This window comes from Oncorhynchus clarkii, chromosome 25 (genome assembly GCF_045791955.1).
Source record: "Oncorhynchus clarkii lewisi isolate Uvic-CL-2024 chromosome 25, UVic_Ocla_1.0, whole genome shotgun sequence".
Classification (NCBI taxonomy): Eukaryota; Metazoa; Chordata; class Actinopteri; order Salmoniformes; family Salmonidae; genus Oncorhynchus; species Oncorhynchus clarkii.
The window spans coordinates 16,272,078-16,293,203 of record NC_092171.1 but is presented as its reverse complement, the minus strand read 5'-3'; the positions used below and the strand labels follow the sequence as shown (position 1 = coordinate 16,293,203).

The 21,126-nt window shown below is 44.8% G+C and overlaps 1 protein-coding gene across 4 annotated transcripts in view; it reads right to left on the bottom strand.

Moving 5' to 3' along the window:
* Positions 1-6,431: 6,431 nt before the first annotated feature.
* Positions 6,432-21,126, bottom strand: part of LOC139383400 (low density lipoprotein receptor adapter protein 1-B-like) — a 64,702-nt gene continuing 50,007 nt past the window's right edge. The window contains exons 6-11 of one of the 4 annotated variants that reach the window (XM_071127936.1): positions 17,606-17,701; positions 11,698-11,831; positions 10,903-10,937; positions 8,508-8,539; positions 7,997-8,040; positions 7,321-7,542 (exon numbers count right to left, since the gene is read on the bottom strand). In XM_071127936.1, the coding sequence (XP_070984037.1) occupies positions 8,012-8,040; positions 8,508-8,539; positions 10,903-10,937; positions 11,698-11,831; positions 17,606-17,701 (326 nt within the window). In that variant the 3' untranslated portion in view covers positions 7,321-7,542; positions 7,997-8,011. Of the gene's footprint in view, positions 7,543-7,996; positions 8,041-8,507; positions 8,540-10,902; positions 10,938-11,697; positions 11,832-17,605; positions 17,702-21,126 lie in introns of all 4 variants that reach the window. The other 3 variants (XM_071127935.1, XM_071127933.1, XM_071127934.1) reach the window with 3 other exon arrangements.

The following is a 21,126-nucleotide window of genomic DNA, read 5'->3' as shown; positions in this document are numbered from 1 at the left end:
GGCTTCTCAAATTACTGCCTTGCCTGGTTCACCAACTACTTCTCAGATAGAGTTCAGTGTGTGAAATCGGAGGGCCTGTTGTCCAGACCTCTGGCAGTCTCTTTGGGGGTGCCACAAGGTTCAATTCTCGGGCCGACACTTTTCTCTGTATACAGTGGGCTCCAAAATTACTGGCACCCCTGACTGGCAATGCACAAACAATATAATTATAGAGAGAAACTCAAAATACCAACATTTGAGAAATACGGTACTTTATTAATGTTTCAATGGAACCCACCAAAACCATACAATTATTTACTACAAAATACATTTCACCAAAATCAAGGTTTCATAATTATTGGCACTCCTCATTTAGTACTTAGTGCCACCATCTCTGGCAAGGATAACAGCATGGTCTTTTCCTGTAATGTTTGACAAGGTTAAGGAACACATTTGGAGGGATTTTGGACCATTCCTCTATGCAGATCCTTTCAAGATCCTTCACATTCTTAGGTTTGCGCTTATTGTCGTGTCTTTGGCATCATTAAAACTGAAGACTTATTTATCAAATAACTCTGTAATTATCATTACGCGATTAAACTGATTAATCATGTAACTGTAACTAGAATGTCATTAACTAGGATGTCGGTGCACCAAGGAAAATATTCAGATTATAAAGTTATAATTTTCCTAATATAACGTTCAGATATTTTAATATCTGATCACTTAGTCTTCTGATTAATGAATTATCATTTACCTCACGTTAGTCTCATTCCAAACGTAGTAAATTGTTGGTTATCTGCACGAACCCAGTCTTCACTATGAGTCATCCATACATCAATTGTCTTAAAATCATTTATTTACTAACTAAGTAATTCACAGAAATGCATAACAAACAGTAGATAGTTACAAGGAAATGATAGCGGAGTTTCCCTAGTGGGATAAACCGGCATCGCGGCTTGGTGTACAAAAGGGAAGTGGGGGTCGACTGAGATAAGACAACACACAGTTGATAATTATAACAATTGAAATGCTAATCCTTTGCACATGAACCCTCACTCATTCAGGAATAATTGCAATCAATATATATATTTACGCTCAGTGTGTCGTCGGGATTTCTGTTGAAAAGTTAGTTTCTGTTGGAGAGTTTGTCCTCTCTCTCTCTGTCGTGGTTAGAATGGTTAGTTCAGAGTGACATTCATTTATGTCGTTATAGAATAGATGTTTCGGCGGTTGTCGGTCTTCGCGTTCAATGATACCGAATTCCTAGCTGCAGACTAGTAATTAATATCAAAGACTTGTTCTTATTCTGTCGGTATCGATAGTCTAAGAGTTTAACAACGTCGTATGGTTAAAAGATTCATCCCTCAACGCAAACCTTATTTCCCTCTATGATAGAGGTACTGGTCTCGTCTCAAACCTTGGCCCTCTCGTTATCGAGGTAAGCTGGTCTGCAACCTTTAGCAATCTCGTAATTGAGGTAAACTCGGTCTGGTGATAGAAAACCCGGGTGGGGGTTTTATTCGGAAGAGCAGAAAAGGGCCTGTCCCAGAACGCCAGACAATAACTGTGCTCATGGGCGGTCCTCTGATTTAGTTCAGCTCCAAAGGGAATTGGAGTTGCCTTCATTAAACAGTCCAAAATCACATTACACAATTTCACAAACAGTATCATCCTCACTCATTCATCTTGTACAACAATTAGATGTAAGCCTCATATCTCAGGCTATTGTATAAACAGCGTTATGGTAATGTGGCCGTATTGTCTCCCATGAGTTTCACAAAATGGTACCAAACGGACCAGTTTGTAGCGGGATTCTTCACCGATCTTTTAAACCTTCTCCAGAACATGAATGTTGTTCGGACCTCAAGTTCTGTGAGGTGGAAGAAATTCCTTTGTTCTCTCTATGAAAACTCACTCTCTCTCTATACTGTGGCCATGAGGAGATAATCTCCTCAGGTAATTTACGACCTCTCTGACCACAGCAGCCTGGTTGTAGGAGACAGAGAGATAGGGGGATGGTGCATAGAAAAGGGCTGGTGCAGAGGGAGGGGTGGGGAGTGCTCGCGGTACCAAAAGAGGGCAACGTCATGACATTATCAACTACCCTCTTCAACTCAGCCCACAGGTTTTCGATTGGATTGAGTTCTGGCGACTGAGATGACCATGGCAGAACATTGATTTTGTTGTCACAGAACCATTTCTGTGTGGATCTTGAGGTATGTTTTGGGTCATTGTCTTGTTGGAAAGTCCACATACGGCCAAGTCCCAGCCTTCTGGCAGAGGCACCCAGATTGTCAGCCAAAATTGCCTGGTACTTAGTGGAGTTCATTATGCCATCAATCTTAACCAGTGCCTCTGGACCTCTGGAATTAAAACAGCCCCAAAACATCACTGACCCACCACCATATTTCACCGTGAGTATGAGGTGCCTCTCCTTGTATGCATCTCTGTTTCAACGCCAAACATGCCGATGCTGTATCTGACCAAAACGTTCAATTTTGGTCTCATCTGACCAGAGCACCTTCTTCCAATCATAATTTAAATGACGTTTGGCAAACTCCAAGCGCTTGCGTCTGTGTCTTGGGGTCATTAAGGGCTTTCTTCTGGCAACCCTTCCAACGAGCCTGTGGTTATGGAGGTGGCGTCTGATGGTGCTTTTTTAAACCTGCTGACCCCAAGACGCCACCAAGGCCTGCAATTCTTTCACAGTGATTCTTGGGGATTTTGTTGCTTATCTCACGATTCTCCTCCCTATCCTGTGTGGCAAAATGCATTTGCGTCCTCTACCCGTGAGGTTTTCAACTGTTCCATATCTTTTGAATATTTTAATAATTGCCCTGACAGTGCTCAGTGGTATATTCAATCGTCTGTGGATCTTCTTGTAGCCATTACCAGATTTATGAAGGTCTATGACCATCTGTCTCTTTTGAACTGCTAGTTCTTTTGTTTTCTTCATGGTGTTGGATGACAGTGGGATATTGCATGTGTGTTACCTCATTTTTTACCCTAGTGACAAAGGAAGTAATGTAATGGCTTAATATAGTTCCTTAACACTTAGATAAACTTAAATAAGTGGAATGTAATTCCTGGTTTAATTTTGGTAGATGTTTTGGTAGATGTTATTTGCATATGTTATTTTTATTGTGAAACCTTGATTTGGAGGACATTGATTTTTAATTAAATCAATAAATTATTTTGTTGGGTTCAATTCAAACATTAATAAACTACAGTATTTTCCACATGTTGGTACTTTGAGTTTATCTCTATAATTATATTGTTTATATTTTTTTAAGTATTGTTTGTGCATTGCCAGTCAGGGGTGCCAGTAATTTTGGAGACCACTGTATATCAATGATGTCGCTCTTGCTGCTGGTGATTCTCTGATCCACCTGTACGCAGATGACACCATTCTGTATACATCTGGCCCTTCTTTGGACACTGTGCTAACAAACCTCCAGACGAGCTTCAATGCCATACAACACTCCTTCCGTGGCCTCCAACTGCTTTTGAATGCTAGTATAACTAAGTGCATGCTCTTCAACCGATTACTGCCCGCACCCTCCTGCCCGACTAGCATCACTACTCTGGATGGTTCTGACCTAAAATATGTGGACAACTACAAATACCTAGGTGTTGGGTTAGACTGTAAATTCTCCTTCCAGACTCACATTAAACATCTCCAATCCAAAATGAAATCTCGAATCGGTTTTCTATTTTGCAACAAAGCCTCCTTCATTCATGCCGCCAAACTTACCCTCGTAAAACTGACTATCTTACCGATCCTTGACTTCGGCGATGTCATTTACAAACAACGATGTCATCCCCAACACTCTACTCAGGAAACTGGATGTAGTCTATCACAGTGCCATCCGTTTTATCACCAAAGCCCCATATACTACCCACCACTGCGACCTGTATGCTCTTGTTGGCTGGCCCTCACTACATATCCATCGCCAAACCCACTGGCTCCAGGTCATCTATAAGTCTTTGCTAGGTAAAGCCCCTCCTTATCTCAGCTCACTGGTCACCATAACAACACTGACCCGTAGCACGCGCTCCAGCAGGTATATTTCACTGGTCATCCCCAAAGCCAACACTTACTTTGGCCGCCTTTCCTTCCAGTTCTCAGCTGCCGATGACTGGAACAAATTGCAAAAATCTCTGAAACTGGAGTCTTATATCTCCCTCTCTAACTTTAAGCATCATCTGTCAGAGCAGCTTACTGTACCTGTATACAGCCAATCTGTAAATAGCACACCCGACTACCTCATCCCCATATTATTACTTACCCTCTTGCTCTTTTACACCCCAGTATCTCTACTTGCACATCATCATCTGCACATCTATCACTCTAGTATTATGCTAAATTGTAATTATTTCACCTCTATGGTCTATTTATTGCCTACCTCCCTACTCTTCTACATTTGCACACACTGTACATAGATCTTTCTATTTTTCTTTTCTTTTGTGTTATTGACTGTATGTTTGTTTATGTGTAACTCTGTGTTGTTTTTTTTGTTGCACTGCTTTGCTTTATCTTGGCCAGGTCGCAGTTGTAAATGAGAACTTGTTCTCAACTGACCTACCTGGTTAAATAAAGGTGAAATAATATAAAATAAAAAGCATTACATGGCAATGCAGAAATGTTGATAGCGCACAGGGCTGGGCGCAGAAATGCAGAAATGTTGATAGCGCACAGGGCTGGGCGCAGAAATGCAGAAATGTTGATAGCGCACAGGGCTGGGCGCAGAAATGCAGAAATGTTGATAGCGCACAGGGCTGGGCGCAGAAATGCAGAAATGTTGATAGCGCACAGGGCTGGGGGCAGAAATGCAGAAATGTTGATAGCGCACAGGGCTGGGGGCAGAAATGCAGAAATGTTGATAGCGCACAGGGCTGGGGGCAGAAATGCAGAAATGTTGATAGCGCACAGGGCTGGGCGCAGAAATGCAGAAATGTTGATAGCGCACAGGGCTGGGCGCAGAAATGCAGAAATGTTGATAGCGCACAGGGCTGGGCGCAGAAATGCAGAAATGTTGATAGCGCACAGGGCTGGGCGCAGAAATGTTGATAGCGCACAGGGCTGGGCGCAGAAATGCAGAAATGTTGATAGCGCACAGGGCTGGGCGCAGAAATGCAGAAATGTTGATAGCGCACAGGGCTGGGCGCAGAAATGCAGAAATGTTGATAGCGCACAGGGCTGGGCGCAGAAATGCAGAAATGTTGATAGCGCACAGGGCTGGGCGCAGAAATGCAGAAATGTTGATAGCGCACAGGGCTGGGCGCAGAAATGCAGAAATGTTGATAGCACACAGGGCTGCGGGCCAGAAGGTTGTGCAGGTTCACAGATCACCTTGAACAAGAATAGGGGTGGAAATATCTCCTTTACAGTAGAAGCGTTACATTAACCTATCATCAGTATTTGCATATCTGAGAAGAAATAGCCTTTTTATAAAACATTTAATGCAATTCTAAGTAATTTTACATATTAGCAGAATAGTTTTTAATACCAGACAAATTACTGAAATTACAGGCTAAGAATAGACCGAGAGATAGGCCTGTGTTCATCTTATATTTCTCCAATGCCAAATCAGTGTGTCTTGTTTGTAACATAACTGTCCCTGTTTACAAATAATTAAATCTGAGACATCAATAGGAATCTGAGCATGGTACTTAAAAAAATTAGGCCTACCTTTCCAGCCCAGACAGTAGGCCTACCAACGTAGAAATATTTAAGCTTTAACAACTGGCTACTCTTCTTCCTTGGCTTAACCAAACGAGAGAAGGTCACAAGTGTTTCCCTAAAAGCTGTCTGGGTTTAAACATCTTCTACAGATCGAGTTTTTATTTTAACTTAACAGCCCTTCACTGACATGGAGGTAGGTTATTTAAAGAGTGCACGGTGAGTGGAGGAATTGGCCGACAAATCTATGTCTATGCAGCCTATAGCTTAATTTCATCTGTCAAAAAGGTAGGCCTAGCTCGTATTTCTTAAAAAGGAGGAAATAGGCTCCAAAACAAAGCCCTCGTTTTTATTAAAGTCTAAATGAAGATGGTTGAAATTAATTAGCCTACTTTCAGCACCATGAGCTGTCCATTTTCGATTGATTGTGCATTTGGATACCATCGAATTAGTTTAATATGGCGTTGGCCAATTGTTTTACCCACAAATAACATGTTTAATGCCAATGTTATGACTCATGTGTTACTTGAATGTAACCACAGGTGGCCTATGAGAGAAAGCTGAGCTGTAATATTTGTAACTGGTGCGGTGTGTGTACATGTACAGTAGATTATTAAAACAGCCTCACATTGATATACATTTTATTGAATTCAATAGGAGTATTCAATAGGAGTAACATAAACCCGGAAATTAATTAAATACATTTCAAACTAAGAAAAATGTCAGACATTAACACTGAGACGACCTCAAATCCTCATACCCAAACTGATGAGTAAACTATCAAATCTTTATTAGCACAAACAAGGTCATAGACAACATTACAGTGGTATATGTAAGAGTTTGATGTTATAACAATCCCCAACATGAAAGTATGTGCTTTGGAGAGGGATGAGTAGAGTGCAAAAATAGATCTAGCAATAGAATAAAAGATGAATCCACACACACACACACACACACACACACACACACACACACACACACACACACACACACACACACATTATATATGCAAGTCAATTTTGATCAAGCCTGTTTGCCCAATTATTAGAGCACAGATGAGTCACCCGCACTCATTATTCTTATATTTGGCATCAGGGCTGGAGTTCAGCTGGTGGCTTTCAATCCATCACCTGTGAAGATTCCCCTCCATCCACAGGTACATTAACATAGGGTACATTAACATAGGGAACATAACCATGGCATTAGCCCCGACTCCACATCAAACACTGACCATAGGTTTAACCTGTTTTATCCATTTTCTGCCTCTAAATGCTTAACTGCGCCTTCACCAAATGCTCAAAAAATGATTAAATATAGCTCTATCAGCTTGTAGATACATACTTAAATTGTGTACACACACAGTTCAAACATACCAGTAGATACATATACAGTGGGCAAATAGAAAAATACAAAATTAATGCACAGTTGAATTTAACACCAGATGGCTGCATGTTTAACATTTAATTAAAATAAACAAATGGTTACATTGCTTTGGTATGAGTTCTGGAGGCTCTCTGCTCAGGAAGGTCTCACCTGGTTGGTCAGCTAGATGCACAAACAGTCACATCCCTCAAGATGGCGCCACTGAGTGGACTTTCAGGGAGAATCAGGTACAAACTCCATGGCACTACTATTTCACAGACATCCCAGTCACTGCCTCTACTGCTTTCACTCAAATCCCTCCATCTTTCTCTCCCTTCCTCAATGCCTTGAGTCCGCAGTGGCTCCACCCTTAGAACCCAAACATATCGTCTTTCTCGGTGTTGTCTGCGTCCGTTTTGTCCCAGTTAGTTGGGGACAGGCACTCTTCGGTGTTGAAGTCCTGAGGGTTTACCCCAATGTCCAGGACCTGGGGGTTATTGCGAGACTCAGCGAGTCTAGACGGGAGAAGGAAAGACATTTCACTTATCACATTAATCAGGCAAAAGACACCATATAACAGATGGGATGTGAACACTCAATACATTGAAATGAATGGAGATGTCGTTGCATTAACATTGAAAAGCTTTGTGCAGTAGTACAATTTAAAATTGTCAAATGAGTGTATTGGCTACAAGCAAACATTGTTGAACATGACATTAAATATACTATACACAAATGTGTCAAATTTGAGTAAGTGTAACTACAAATACTGTGTTGGTCTCATGTTACAGTATCCAGAACTAAACAGTAGAGGCATGTTGTGTGAAATAATCAAACAGTCAGGTATGGTCATCTAAGTAAGACAATCTCTTCACACGACTACAGCTCTCAGACCTGACAAGACAATGTTTCAACACACGCCAGACACTTTCAATACTTCACTGCTACCACAGTAACCACTTGGCTCACCATGTCATCACTCATTTAGTGATGTGGCAACAACGGTGAAATGGCTGATGATTAGAAAGAAGAAGAACACAAATCCGAGGCATGGACAAAATGAGAATAAATAACATATCAACACGTTAGCATAGAACCCTGCCTTGCATACACAGCACAGCCTTCCCAGCCTCTGTCCACTTTGCTGGTTTTAAGTAGGATCCTCTAGTCCAAACTTAAATCATATGGGTACTTCTCCGTTTGAGCCCTTCGTTACCTCAGCATCGTCAATAGGGAAAATCAATAGGACAGGGTTCCGAGCTGTGGTAACAGAATACTCCTACATCGAGATATGCAACTACATCGTAGCAGTAATGTACACATCCACGCTCAGACAGATGGGCTGGGTGCGGTGAGGACAAGAGAGTGACAGAGGGGGTCACAGTTTGGATGAGAGTGGTGAATGTAGTGGTGGTGACTGGGGGAAGTAATGGGAGGGAGGGGGGGGGCACACGGCACATCCAATGGATGACATCATTACCTGAGTATGATTCAAAGCTATCCAGACTGCGGCTGAGGGGTGCAAAGGAAATGTAAAATGTCAGACAGCTGTTAGAACCTCATACCAGTACTAAAAGATTAGAAAATCATGTCCCCTATAGTCATAGTGAGGAACTGCAGAGGATGTCCACCCATGCCCAAAGTTTGCAGTAACCATTTACGCCGGAAGGTGTCACTGTAATCCCTTGATTTAGAGCAATGGCTCATCAGTCCAAGGTCAGTATCAGTATTGAGAAAAAGCCCTGGACTCAACTTTGCTACATACCATTGTTTAAAGGGATGTACAGGGAGAGGTTTACGTGACCATAAGGCTGAACTTAAAATCACTCACGCAGAGAATAAAGGTAAGAAATGTCAACACTGTATAGGTTTTAGAACTAGTAAAACGCTAACATACAAGGATGGAGGATTGACACAAACTGTTCTTGGATTCACAAGAAGTCCTGAAGGAGGAAAACCACTGTCTACATTACATGCGTCCTTTGACTTCCAGACTTCTGCTACCCCATTCTACCACCCACAGCATATTTGGAGGAACCGAAGCCCTACTGCCAATTAACTGCCTTTTACTGAAAGCTCTTCCTCAAACACAGAGGAAAAGTCTGCCCTCACTCCACCCCATTCCCTAAGAAAATAAAGGAAAGAACAAGCATTAGCAACAACAAAATATACCCGATTATAAACTCCCTACGTGTGGACAAACAGCCCAGTCTTGAGGAAGACTAAGGTCTCACAGACAGAATCACATTTTTCTGTCATCACTGGGTCTTTTTAGAAAATTCATACTAAAAGAGCCAGCTTGTTTGAGTCCAGTGACAGAGACTTTGAAGTGGCAGCCTAAGTAATGAAAAACTCTCCATACGCATATATCAGCAACAGGCATGGAACTAAAAAAAGAAAAAAAAGAAGTGAGTCTACAAGTACTGACATCAGCAGATCATCAAGGTCAGTCCATATGACACTTCGTTTCACCATTGGCTCAACGCCTCCTCAAAGGCTTGTACCAGATCCTCTGCCTCCTCAAAGGCTTGCACCAGACCCTCTGCCTCCTCAAAGGCTTGCACCAGATCCTCTGCCTCCTCAAAGGCTTGCACCAGACCCTCTGCCTCCTCAAAGGCTTGCACCAGACCCTCTGCCTCCTCAAAGGCTTGCACCAGACCCTCTGCCTCCTCAAAGGCTTGCACCAGACCCTCTGCCTCCTCAAAGGCTTGCACCAGACCCTCTGCCTCCTCAAAGGCTTGCACCAGACCCTCTGCCTCCTCAAAGGCTTGCACCAGACCCTCTGCCTCCTCAAAGGCTTGCACCAGACCCTCTGCCTCCTCAAAGGCTTGCACCAGACCCTCTGCCTCCTCAAAGGCTTGCACCAGACCCTCTGCCTCCTCAAAGGCTTGCACCAGACCCTCTGCCTCCTCAAAGGCTTGCACCAGACCCTCTGCCTCCTCAAAGGCTTGCACCAGACCCTCTGCCTCCTCAAAGGCTTGCACCAGATCCTCTGCCTCCTCAAAGGCTTGAACTTCCTAAATTTCCCTCAATTAAGACAATCACTTCTCCAGAGTCCCCTCGTTAATCACAGCAACAGACACCGCAGCAGATATTAACAGCTTAGTGAGTAATTACTGTGTGCGCAGACAAATAATTATCTGATAACAGCGTTAGATGGCTTGATTACCAGTCTATGAAGCAAACTGTCCCTACCTCCAGACAGACAAACAGAGGAGGCCACTGTCAGTTTCAACTGAGAAAATTAAAAGAGTCCTGGGGGAAATTAAAGCACTGACAAGACTGGAATTAGACTCTTACTTTGTGGTAGACATTAGAAAACAGATAAATATATTGGGAATTGTGATTCAGCTCCCCAAACTCCACAGATAGGCCTCAAAACCCCATCAGGGTTGATTGAAACAAAATGGCGTCTTTTGAGCTCTGCATGAGTTGGGTTAGCTTAAAATGAGCCCTTGAGTAATCCCAGTCTGTGCAAAAGCACAAGGAATACACTGAAGGACATGTCCAGTCAACCTTGAACCTGCTAGTTGTGTGACCGAAAACCAGCGCTCTGTATTTATCCCTCAACCACAACCATTCTTGTATGCCAGAGTCAATCTATCCCAACTTGAAAACGTACTTGTTAAATCACTGCATGTGGGGGCCAAAAGAAAGAGAGGCTGAGAAAGCAGATGACGACTAAGTGTGGTGTTGACGCCAGTAAACTGAAAACACAGTCTGTTTCTAAGATATAAGCGCAACGAGCCAGGAGGAGGGAGTGGCAGCATTTATGAGACGAGCCCTAACCACTGGCTATTTCCAGAGCAGTGTGTGTGTGTGTGTGGTGGGGTACTGCAGAGGGGGACTGGACGAGGTACAGTAACATCACCCACCTTGAGAAAGCTTCATCCAGACCATCCTCAAGCTCCTACCAGAAAAAAAACAGACAAGGTCAGTGAAAGAAGACAATGTCAAAGTAATTTAAATACTGTTAAAAACATTTAGAAAAGGTTTACAGTAGGTACACTGCAGGAAGTGATCTCCAATATAGATAATGGCATCAAACGGCTCTTATGGTTTTACAGTAGATTTAAAAAGGTAGAGTTATGAGCAGCTAAAGTTAACACACACCTCTACCCAAATAAGTATATAATTGCAGAGTAACAACCTGACACCCTCCCCTGTTATGGGGACCATCTGACAAGTATTGTCCTTTTCAATGCACCATTGTCCTGAGCTTAACTCAACCCATACATATACTCTAGTACAGTGTTTCCCAACCCTGGTCCTCCTTACTGTACACATTTTTATTGCAACTCTGGACAAGCACACTTGATTCAACTTGTCAACTAATCCTCAAGGTCTCAATGAGGTGTGTTTGTCCAGGGATAAAACTAAACAGTGTATTGTTGGGGGTACTGGAGGACCAGGGTTGAGAAACATTGCTCTATTATAAATACCCTGCCTTTGAATAAAGTGTGTATGCTAGGAGCTATTGCCAATACTGTATTGTTTTCATCTTACCCGTACAGTATACTGTTGCTGTTCCATCCATTTTATCTAACCCATACAGCTAGTTGTAGCAAAACATATGCTCGCCAAGCCTTTGGTTGTCATCCATAAAGCATTGCCCCTCTTATCAAGCCTGTGCAGCTCCAGTAGTACTATTCTAGCCCCCATTCTCTTACCCATACAGTATTGTTGTTCTCTGTGGAGTGGTTGCGCACCATGAAGGGGTCCAGCTCGCTCTCTTTTGTCCCCGAGTGGACCAGTGCCATGTTCACCCCCTCTGCCAAGTCTAGAAGGTTTCCTGTGGCCACTTCTGTAAAACAATGGAAAGCAAACATACTTAATGGAACTCAGAGACTTATACAAACCTGACTTTTAAACAGACTTACAAAAAAAGTATTGCCTAAATGACATTACAAGCTGTACAAGTGAGACGTCTACCAAGTAATTTATCATAGCATACTTGCACCAATACTCATGCACACTTATAATCATCATATGCAAACATAACATTAACCGGAATCATTAGGACCAAGCCTTCCTTACTACCCCTCCTAATTGTCTGAGCATCGATTGTCTGGTCAGACTAACTGTCGTCGGAGGTCAAATCTCAGTTCTCTAAACCCGTCTCAAAGTTGTACTTGGCTCCATTAACTTCTTGATGCACCCATCCCGAGTGCAAAATTCAAATTAAATTACAAAAATGTTTTAATTTTCATGAAATCACAAGTGCAATATAGCAAAACACAGCTTAGTTTGTTGTTAATCCACCTGGCGTGTCAGATTTCAAAAAAGCTTTTCGGCGAAAGCATACCAAGCGTTTATGTAAGGACATCTCTCTCAGTAGACAAAACATTAAACAGCTAGCAGCCAAGTAGATCGGTCACGAAAGTCAGAAAAGCAATAAATGAATCGCTTACCTTTGATGATCTTCGGATGTTTGCACTCACGAGACTCCCAGTTACACAATAAATGTTCCTTTTGTTCCATAAAGATGATTTTTATATCCAAAATACCTCCATTTGATTGGCGCGTTTTCAGAAATCCACAGGCTCGAGCAATCACGACCAGGCAGACAAATTCCAAATAGCATCCGTAAAGTTCGTAGAAACATGTCAAACGTTTTTTTTTATAATCAATCCTCAGGTTGTTTTTACAATATATAAACAATAATATTTCAACCGGAACTGTAGCTTCTTCAAGAGGAGAGAGAGAAAATGTCTGCTCCAAGCTGTTGCGTATGCAAAACGCTGCTGGCACCCAGCCATACAATGACGCGATGTGATCTTTCTCGCTCATTTTTCAAAATAAAAGCCTGACACTATGTCTAAAGACTGTTCACACCATGTGGAAGCCATAGGAAAATGAATCTGGTTGATATCCCTTTAAATGGAGCGAAGGCAGGCAATGGAACAGAGAGCTTTGAGGAAAAAAAGCACGTCCGGGTTGAATTTTCCTCAGGTTTTCGCCTGCAATATCAGTTCTGTTATACTCACAGACAATATTTTGACAGTTTTGGAAACTTTTGTATACTTTTGTATTTTCTATCCTAATCTGACAATTATATGCATATTCTAGATTCTGGGCTTGAGAAATAGGCCGTTTCATTTGGGTACGTTTTTCATCCAAACACTGCCCCCTACACTCAACAGGTTAAAGCACCTATCCTTCTTTCTCCTTAGAAGACCTTGGCCTTTTCTTAATTAGATTTGCTCAACTGTTGGGTTCTCTCTCCTCCGTCCTCCTTTCGAAAAAGGTCAAAGGTAACCGAGAAGAGGGAATGTAGAGAAATGCCCTTGTATGAAATGAGACTCCTTCTCCAATCACGTGTCATCAGGCAAATTACAGGGTGGAATCCCCAAATAAATGTATAACGTGATAAAATAAAACATTTTAAAAAAAAACTTAGCTAGTTGTGCAATACATTTGATAGATAAAAGCATAAGCAACATATCGTTTTTAAATGTTTGCATGCTTTGGAGCTGGGGTCTGGGCATCGTCTGGCAGGCTTGCCCCAGGGAGTGAGCGGCAAACAGGAGTATCATGTTACAGGCCTCTAAGAAACTACATCTCCAAGTGGAGAGGACACGGGAGCATGTGCATAGAGATGCACACGTCAGCACACAAACACTAGTTTGTGTGATGAGCAGGAAACTATCAGAGGGGCTCCAGCAACACACCTTCCTGAGGCTCCCAGGTGGTGTATACTTACTGTGAGCACGTTGCATCTCTGTCAATACCACTTCATTATGGGTCTAACCCACACATCCCTCTGTGAGTCATAGCTCAAGTACTGCCAAAAATAAAGTGACAGGGCTGCAATCCCCTTACACCAAAGCCCCTCTGTTACAAAAATATAATTTCCAGGTCAAGGGTTTTATCCTCTCTCTAGAGAGGATCTATAAATCTCTGAACCCAAATGGCACTGATCCTTTTGTGATCTCGAGCTGATCCAGTCCCGGACCATGTTAAGTGTCAGCTGAGGGATCCCACTCTGGCTGGCTGGGGTCCAACTGGCCAGAAGACGGGGGTGCGTGGCTAAGACGATGTTTTAAGGCTGCTCTGTATGTGTCACACAGTGACTGATCCCCATGATCCCAGAGGAGGGGAGAAGAGGGAGAACTCAGAGTGCCAGAGGTACTGTATGGTGTAGGGATCTGGAATGCAGCTGTAAACCCCCTGGTTACTTAGTTGTTTTTTTTGGCACAGACTGTATAACTTATTATAAACTGGGTGGGTTGAGCCCTGAATGCTGATTGGCTGACAGCCGTGGTATATCAGACTGCATACCGCGGGTATGACAAAACATTTGTTTTTACTGCTCTAATTACATTGGTCACCAGTTTATAATAGCAATAAGGCACCGCAGGGGTTTATGGTAGGTGGCCAATATACCACGGCTAAGGTCTGTATCCAGGCACTCTGCATTGCGTCATACATAAGAACAGCCCTTGGCCATGGAATATTGGCCATATACCACACTCCCTCATGCCTTATTCCTTAAGTATGTACTGGTATTGTTGCATGTGGGACATATTTGGGAGACTGAGCGGTTGCTAGGGAACTGTGCAACACGAGTGAGGGAAGACTATTGAAAACTACAAGCTATCTACGTTTGCTAATTAGTTGTTTCAAGCAGTGTAAAGTTGTGTAACTCGCTCACCAGTGAAAATAAAAAGTACTAAATATGACAAACATTTACTTAATCACAGTGAGGGATTTGTACGTACAAATCCTGTCGACAGACAGAGCGCATTGCCACGGTCGTGAGTTGCCATTGGTTGTGGTAAAAGTGAGAGGAGTTAATAGTTCGAGTGGTCCCGTTTAAATGAAAGAGCACCATTTAGTTTGTTTTCACAAAATAAACTGTCGAGCTGTGTTTTATTGGGACAGCCACAGGTCAGCCACCGTTTCCATTCGCACGCTGCACCTCAGGTCAGGCGCCAGTAAAGCTTGGAACGGATTCTGGAACACTGGACCTTAAGTTTATTTGGGATTGAGCAGTGTTCTTGTTTCTTTTATTGTGTTGAAGGGAAGGGATCCACCTTTTAAAGTATCTTTGAGCACTCTGAGGCACTAAACCCTGGTACCAGATCTTTACTAATTATTGTGTGTGTGTAAAGTTTGTGATTGATATATATATATATATATATATATCAAACACACACACACACACACAGCTCAAAAAAATAAAGGGAACACTTAAACAACACAATGTAACTCCAAGTCAATCACACTTCTGTGAAATCAAACTGTCCATTTAGGAAGCAACACTGATTGACAATACATTTCACATGTTGTTGTGCAAATGGAATAGACAACAGGTGGAAATTATAGGCAATTAGCAAGACACCCCCAATAAAGGAGTGGTTCTGCAGGTGGCGACCACAGACCACTTCTCAGTTCCTATGCTTCCTGGCTGATGTTTTGGTCACTTTTGAATGCTGCCGGTGCTTTCACTCTAGTGGTAGCATGAGACGGAGTCTACAACCCACACAAGTGGCTCAGGTAGTGCAGCTCATCCAGGACGGCACATCAATGCGAGCTGTGACAAGAAGGTTTGCTGTGTCTGTCAGCGTAGTGTCCAGAGCATGGAGGCACTACCAGGAGACAGGCCAGTACATCAGGAGACGTGGAGGAGGCCGTAGGAGGGCAACAACCCAGCAGCAGGACCGCTACCTCCGCCTTTGTGCAAGGAGGAGCAGGAGGAGCACTGCCAGAGCCCTGCAAAATGACCTCCAGCAGGTCACAAATGTGCATGTGTCTGCTCAAACGGTCAGAAACAGACTCCATGAGGGTGGTATGAGGGCCCGACGTCCACAGGTGGGGGTTGTGCTTACAGCCCAACACCGTGCAGGACGTTTGGCATTTGCCAGAGAACACCAAGATTGGCAAATTCGCCACTGGCGCCCTGTGCTCTTCACAGATGAAAGCAGGTTCACACTGAGCACATGTGACAGATGTGACAGTCTGGAGACGCCGTGGAGAACGTTCTGCTGCCTGCAACATCCTCCAGCATGACCGGTTTGGCGGTGGGTCAGTCATGGTGTGGGGTGGCATTTCTTTGGGGGGCCGCACAGCCCTCCATGTGCTCGCCAGAGGTAGCCTGACTGCCATTAGGTACCGAGATGAGATCCTCAGACCCCTTGTGAGACCATATGCTGGTGCGGTTGGCCCTGGGTTCCTCCTAATGCAAGACAATACTAGACCTCATGTGGCTGGAGTGTGTCAGCAGTTCCTGCAAGAGGAAGGCATTGATGCTATGGACTGGCCCGCCCGTTCCCCAGACCTGAATCCAATTGGGCACATCTGGGACATCATGTCTCGCTCCATCCACCAACACCACGTTGCACCACAGACTGTCCAAGAGTTGGCGGATGCTTTAGTCCAGGTCTGGGAGGAGATCCCTCAGGAGACCATCCGCCACCTCATCAGGAGCATGCCCAGGCGTTGTAGGGAGGTCATACAGGCACGTGGAGGCCACACACACTACTGAGCCTCATTTTTACTTGTTTTAAGGACATTACATCAAAGTTGGATGAGCCTGTAGTGTGGTTTTCCACTTTAATTTTGAGTGCGACTCCAAATCCAGACCTCCATGGGTTGATAAATTTGATTTCCATTGATAATTTGTGTGAGATTTTGTTGTCAGCACATTCAACTATGTAAAGAAAAAAGTATTTAATAAGAATATTTCATTCATTCAGATCTAGGATGTGTTATTTTAGTGTTCCCTTTATTTTTTTGAGCAGTGTATACACTTTTTGGGTTACTACATGATCCCATATGTGTTATTTTATAGTTTTGATGTCTTCACTATTATTCTACAATGTAGAAAATTGTAAAAAAATCAATAATAATAAAGAACATCCCTTGAATGAGTAGGTGTGTCCAAACTTTTGACCGGTACTGTACACACTCACACACTGTAGGGGTATATTCCCACTAGGTGGAGGCTCTGCACTATTTATGGTTGGTCCCCCCCAGTCCACACACTCATTTTCACATACTGCCTGCTTACATAGTTTATTATTGCCATACACCTAGATACTAGGTCCAAACGGATATGAACTCAGGTCCCTCAAAAAGAGGGCAACACAGTACTTCAGGGTCTGAAGCTAAATATGCCTCACCAGCAGGATTTGAGGAAACGGTCACAGGGACTAGAATCTCTTGGCTTACAGAATTCCATGGACGAGGAACCGAACAGCCACAAAGAATGTAGATCCCTCAAGCTTTTCAAACAAACTGTTTCCTGTTGTTGGACTCAAGCTTACATGCCAGAGGTCACCTACCTCCTTAACATTCCTCTGTGCCAAATATCTTTAAAAAAAAATACAATCAGAGAGACATGATTCTGAGAAAAACAGACCTCAAGGAAGTATTGATCAAGCCAGTATCTACAGAAGAACAAAGACAGTAACCAGCATGAGTGCGTGATGGTGGATTTAGGCTAAAATGGACTCCAAGACAAAGGACTCAACATGCACCAGATTATCATCACCTGCCCCTGGGCTATATGAATATCTTGCCTTTTGAATATCTTTCCATCCTTGAGGCAGAGAGACGTTATGGTTGGTGACTCACCTCCTCCCTTCAGACTGCCCAGGCTTGCCGAGCTCTCCGACTGGCTACTACTGGCTCCTTCCCCATCTGACCCAGACTTCACACGCTTCTCCTTGTCTGTGGAGGAGAGAGATAGAAAGATTGAGGGAAAAGAGAGGTTCAATCATCTAGAATATTAATGTCTAGCTGATCATGTTTGTAATGTCTATAAACCACTGTTCATCATTCTCAGCAGATATCGGGCACTTGACCAAACAACACTATGGGTGTGTTCGTAAATTCACTCTGGAGTGCGCTCTGGGCATTCGTAAATGCAGAGCATTGTCAGATTGTCCGCTCGTAAATTCAGAGCGTCTCAAATATTTGAGATTCTTTAGAGCGCACACTGGACACTCAGGCCGATAGCGTTGATCCAAGTGTTCTGACCTCACAAGCGCTCAAGCCAACAGGCTAAACTTGCTAGCTACTTCCAGACACAAATGAGAGAACCTCTGACTATTTTACTCACCCTAGCAGAGCTGGTTAGGCTGTTTTGATGTTATCTAGAGCATTGGTGGCTAACGGTGCTGCTGGAAACAATTGAATTACGTTTTTTTTGCCAACGTTCACTAAAGCCGGTAATATTCAACTAATACCGGTTCGTAAATTCATCAGTTATTATGTACTCTGGCACACTCAGAGAGTGCTCTGAAATCGGAGTAAATAGCCAGACTGAATTTACGAATGCACCTAAACATTTAGACATGAGGGGTTAAAGACACCACAAGGACCAAAAGCTTCTGTAGCGCCTACACTTAACCATGCCAGTCAGTGGCCTTGGGCCAGGAGATTTAAATCGAGTAGAACCAAACAGTGGTCAGGTCTGTAGCTTCAGGAACCAGTTCATCAGGCAGGCAGTTCCTCCACTGCTTTAATAAGGAGCATCTGGGTCACGTGGATAAAGCCTGTCTCCTCTCCTAACATTCTTACCTGAACGGAAGCAGGGCTCAGGTTGCAGCGTGAGGCACTGACCCAAAGAGACAGAGCTTTCCTGGAGAATAATTGTTTCTCTGAATTTCAGTTGGTCTACAGCAGTGTTCCTCAACTCCAGTCCTCCAGTACCCCCAACACCCCAGTCCTCCAGTACCCCCAACTCCAGTCCTCCAGTACCCCCAACTCCAGTCCTCCTGTACCCCCAACACCAGTCCTCCAGTACCCCCAACACCAGTCCTCCAGTACCCCCAACACCCCAACTCCAGTACCCCCAACACCAGTCCTCCAGTACCCCCAACACCCCAACTCCAGTACCCCCAACATCCCAACTCCAGTACCCCCAACACCCCAACTCCAGTCCTCCAGTACCCCCAACACCCCAACTCCAGTACCCCCAACACCCCAACTCCAGTACCCCAACTCCAGTACCCCCAACACCCCAACTCCAGTACCCCCAACACCCCAACTCCAGTACCCCCAACACAACGCATTTTTGTTGTAGTCCCGGACAAACACCTTATTCAACTTGTCAACTAATCATCAAGCCTTCAATGAGTCGAATCGGGTGAGTTTGTCTGGGGCTACAAAAAAAAGTGTGTGCTGCTGTTGGGGGTACTGGAGGACTGGTGTTGGGGGTACTGGAGGACTGGTGTTGGGGGTACTGGAGGACTGGTGTTGGGGGTACTGGTGTTGGGGTGTTGGGGGTACTGCTGTTGGGGTACTGGAGGACTGGAGTTGGGGTGTTGGGGGTACTGGAGGACTGGAGTTGGGGTGTTGGGGGTACTGGAGGACTGTAGTGTTGGGGGTACTGGAGGACTGGGGTGTTGGGGGTACTGGAGGACTGGGGTGTTGGGGGTACTGGAGGACTGGAGTTGGGGTGTTGGGGGTACTGGAGTTGGGGTGTTGGGGGTACTGGAGTTGGGGTGTTGGGGGTACTGGAGTTGGGGTGTTGGGGGTACTGGAGGATTGGAGTGTTGGGGGTACTGGAGGACTGGAGTGTTGGGGGTACTGGAGGACTGGAGTTGGGGGTACTGGAGGACTGGAGTTGGGGGTACTGGAGGACTGGAGTTGGGAAACACTGGTCTACATGTTCACATTAGGTGGGTCTCTACACACACACACACACACACACACACACCCCTCAGTATCCACTATGTTTATGCATTGCATGCATGTTTTCTTTCCCCCATGGTGAAAGGGGAGGTTCTTGCTCAAGCAGGCCTGCACGCCTGCCGGTCTGACCATACGCAGTCTGCCTGCCGGTCTGACCATACGCAGTCTGCCTGCCGGTCTGACCATAGGCAGTCTGCCTGCCGGTCTGACCATAGGCAGTCTGCCTGCCGGTCTGACCATAGGCAGTCTGCCTGCCGGTCTGACCATAGGCAGTCTGCCTGCCGGTCTGACCATAGGCAGTCTGCCTGCAGGTCTGACCATACGCAGTCTGCCTGCCGGTCTGACCATACGCAGTCTGCCTGCAGGTCTGACCATACGCAGTCTGCCTGCCGGTCTGACCATACGCAGTCTGCCTGCCGGTCTGACCATACGCAGTCTGCCTGCCGGTCTGACCATACGCAGTCTGCCTGCAGGTCTGACCATACGCAGCCTGCCTGCAGGTCTGACCATACGCAGTCTGTCTGCAGGTCTGACCATACGCAGTCTGCCTGCCGGTCTGACCATACGCAGTCTGCCTGCAGGTCTGACCATACGCAGTCTGCCTGCAGGTCTGACCATACGCAGTCTGTCTGCAGGTTTGATCATTCGTCAAAAGGCCTGGCTGCTGACCTACTGTAACTCATGCCTCCATTAATTTCTGTGGCGATTAAAAGCACATGTCAGCTTGTCCCCCAAGGGCAATGGTTACATGAAGTCCCTTTTAGGACTCCTTCGACATTGTCCAGCAGAAGCATCAAAAAACATGCACCCCCCGTGAGTCCCATTCCCCAGGAGAGCCAAGGTGGCTGAGTGGTGGCTGGGTTCCAAACTATTCCCTGGGTGGCTGTGCCCTCTTTCCCCTCCGGTGGCAACACTGCACGGGGATAACCCCCAGACAGGGTGTGAGAGAATGCCATCAGGCATTGAAACAACGCCCCAAAATATTGAGTTCACACAGTCAATATCGAAGCTATACTAGCTAGTTGTGTCTACTGTAAATACACTTCAAATGATTGCTTCTCGTGCAGAGATGAGATCTTATAAGGATGTGGGTCACAGATGCTGTTTGGAGAAATATGGTGGGGTTGTGTGGGGTCGATTGGGGCAGAGGGATGGATGCAGTGATGTACAGCAAAGAGACAACCACCCTGATGTTCCTACCCACAATCCTCAGGGGACATGTAACTCACGGAGCAGACTATGATTGTTAGTTTGCTCTCCTTCTGCCACAAGAGAACATGACTACTCCCTTTGATAGCTCCCCAAAGCATCACTTCTTTCTACTCCACTCCCTCATCAGCCACATTGTGTAGAACAAGACAAAAAGGCAGCCCAGGAAATCAGAGGGGTTAGCAGTCCTTCTGGCTGAGTATGTGAACTCTGACGAGGCACGAGGGCAGCGAGCGAGAGAGCGGGGG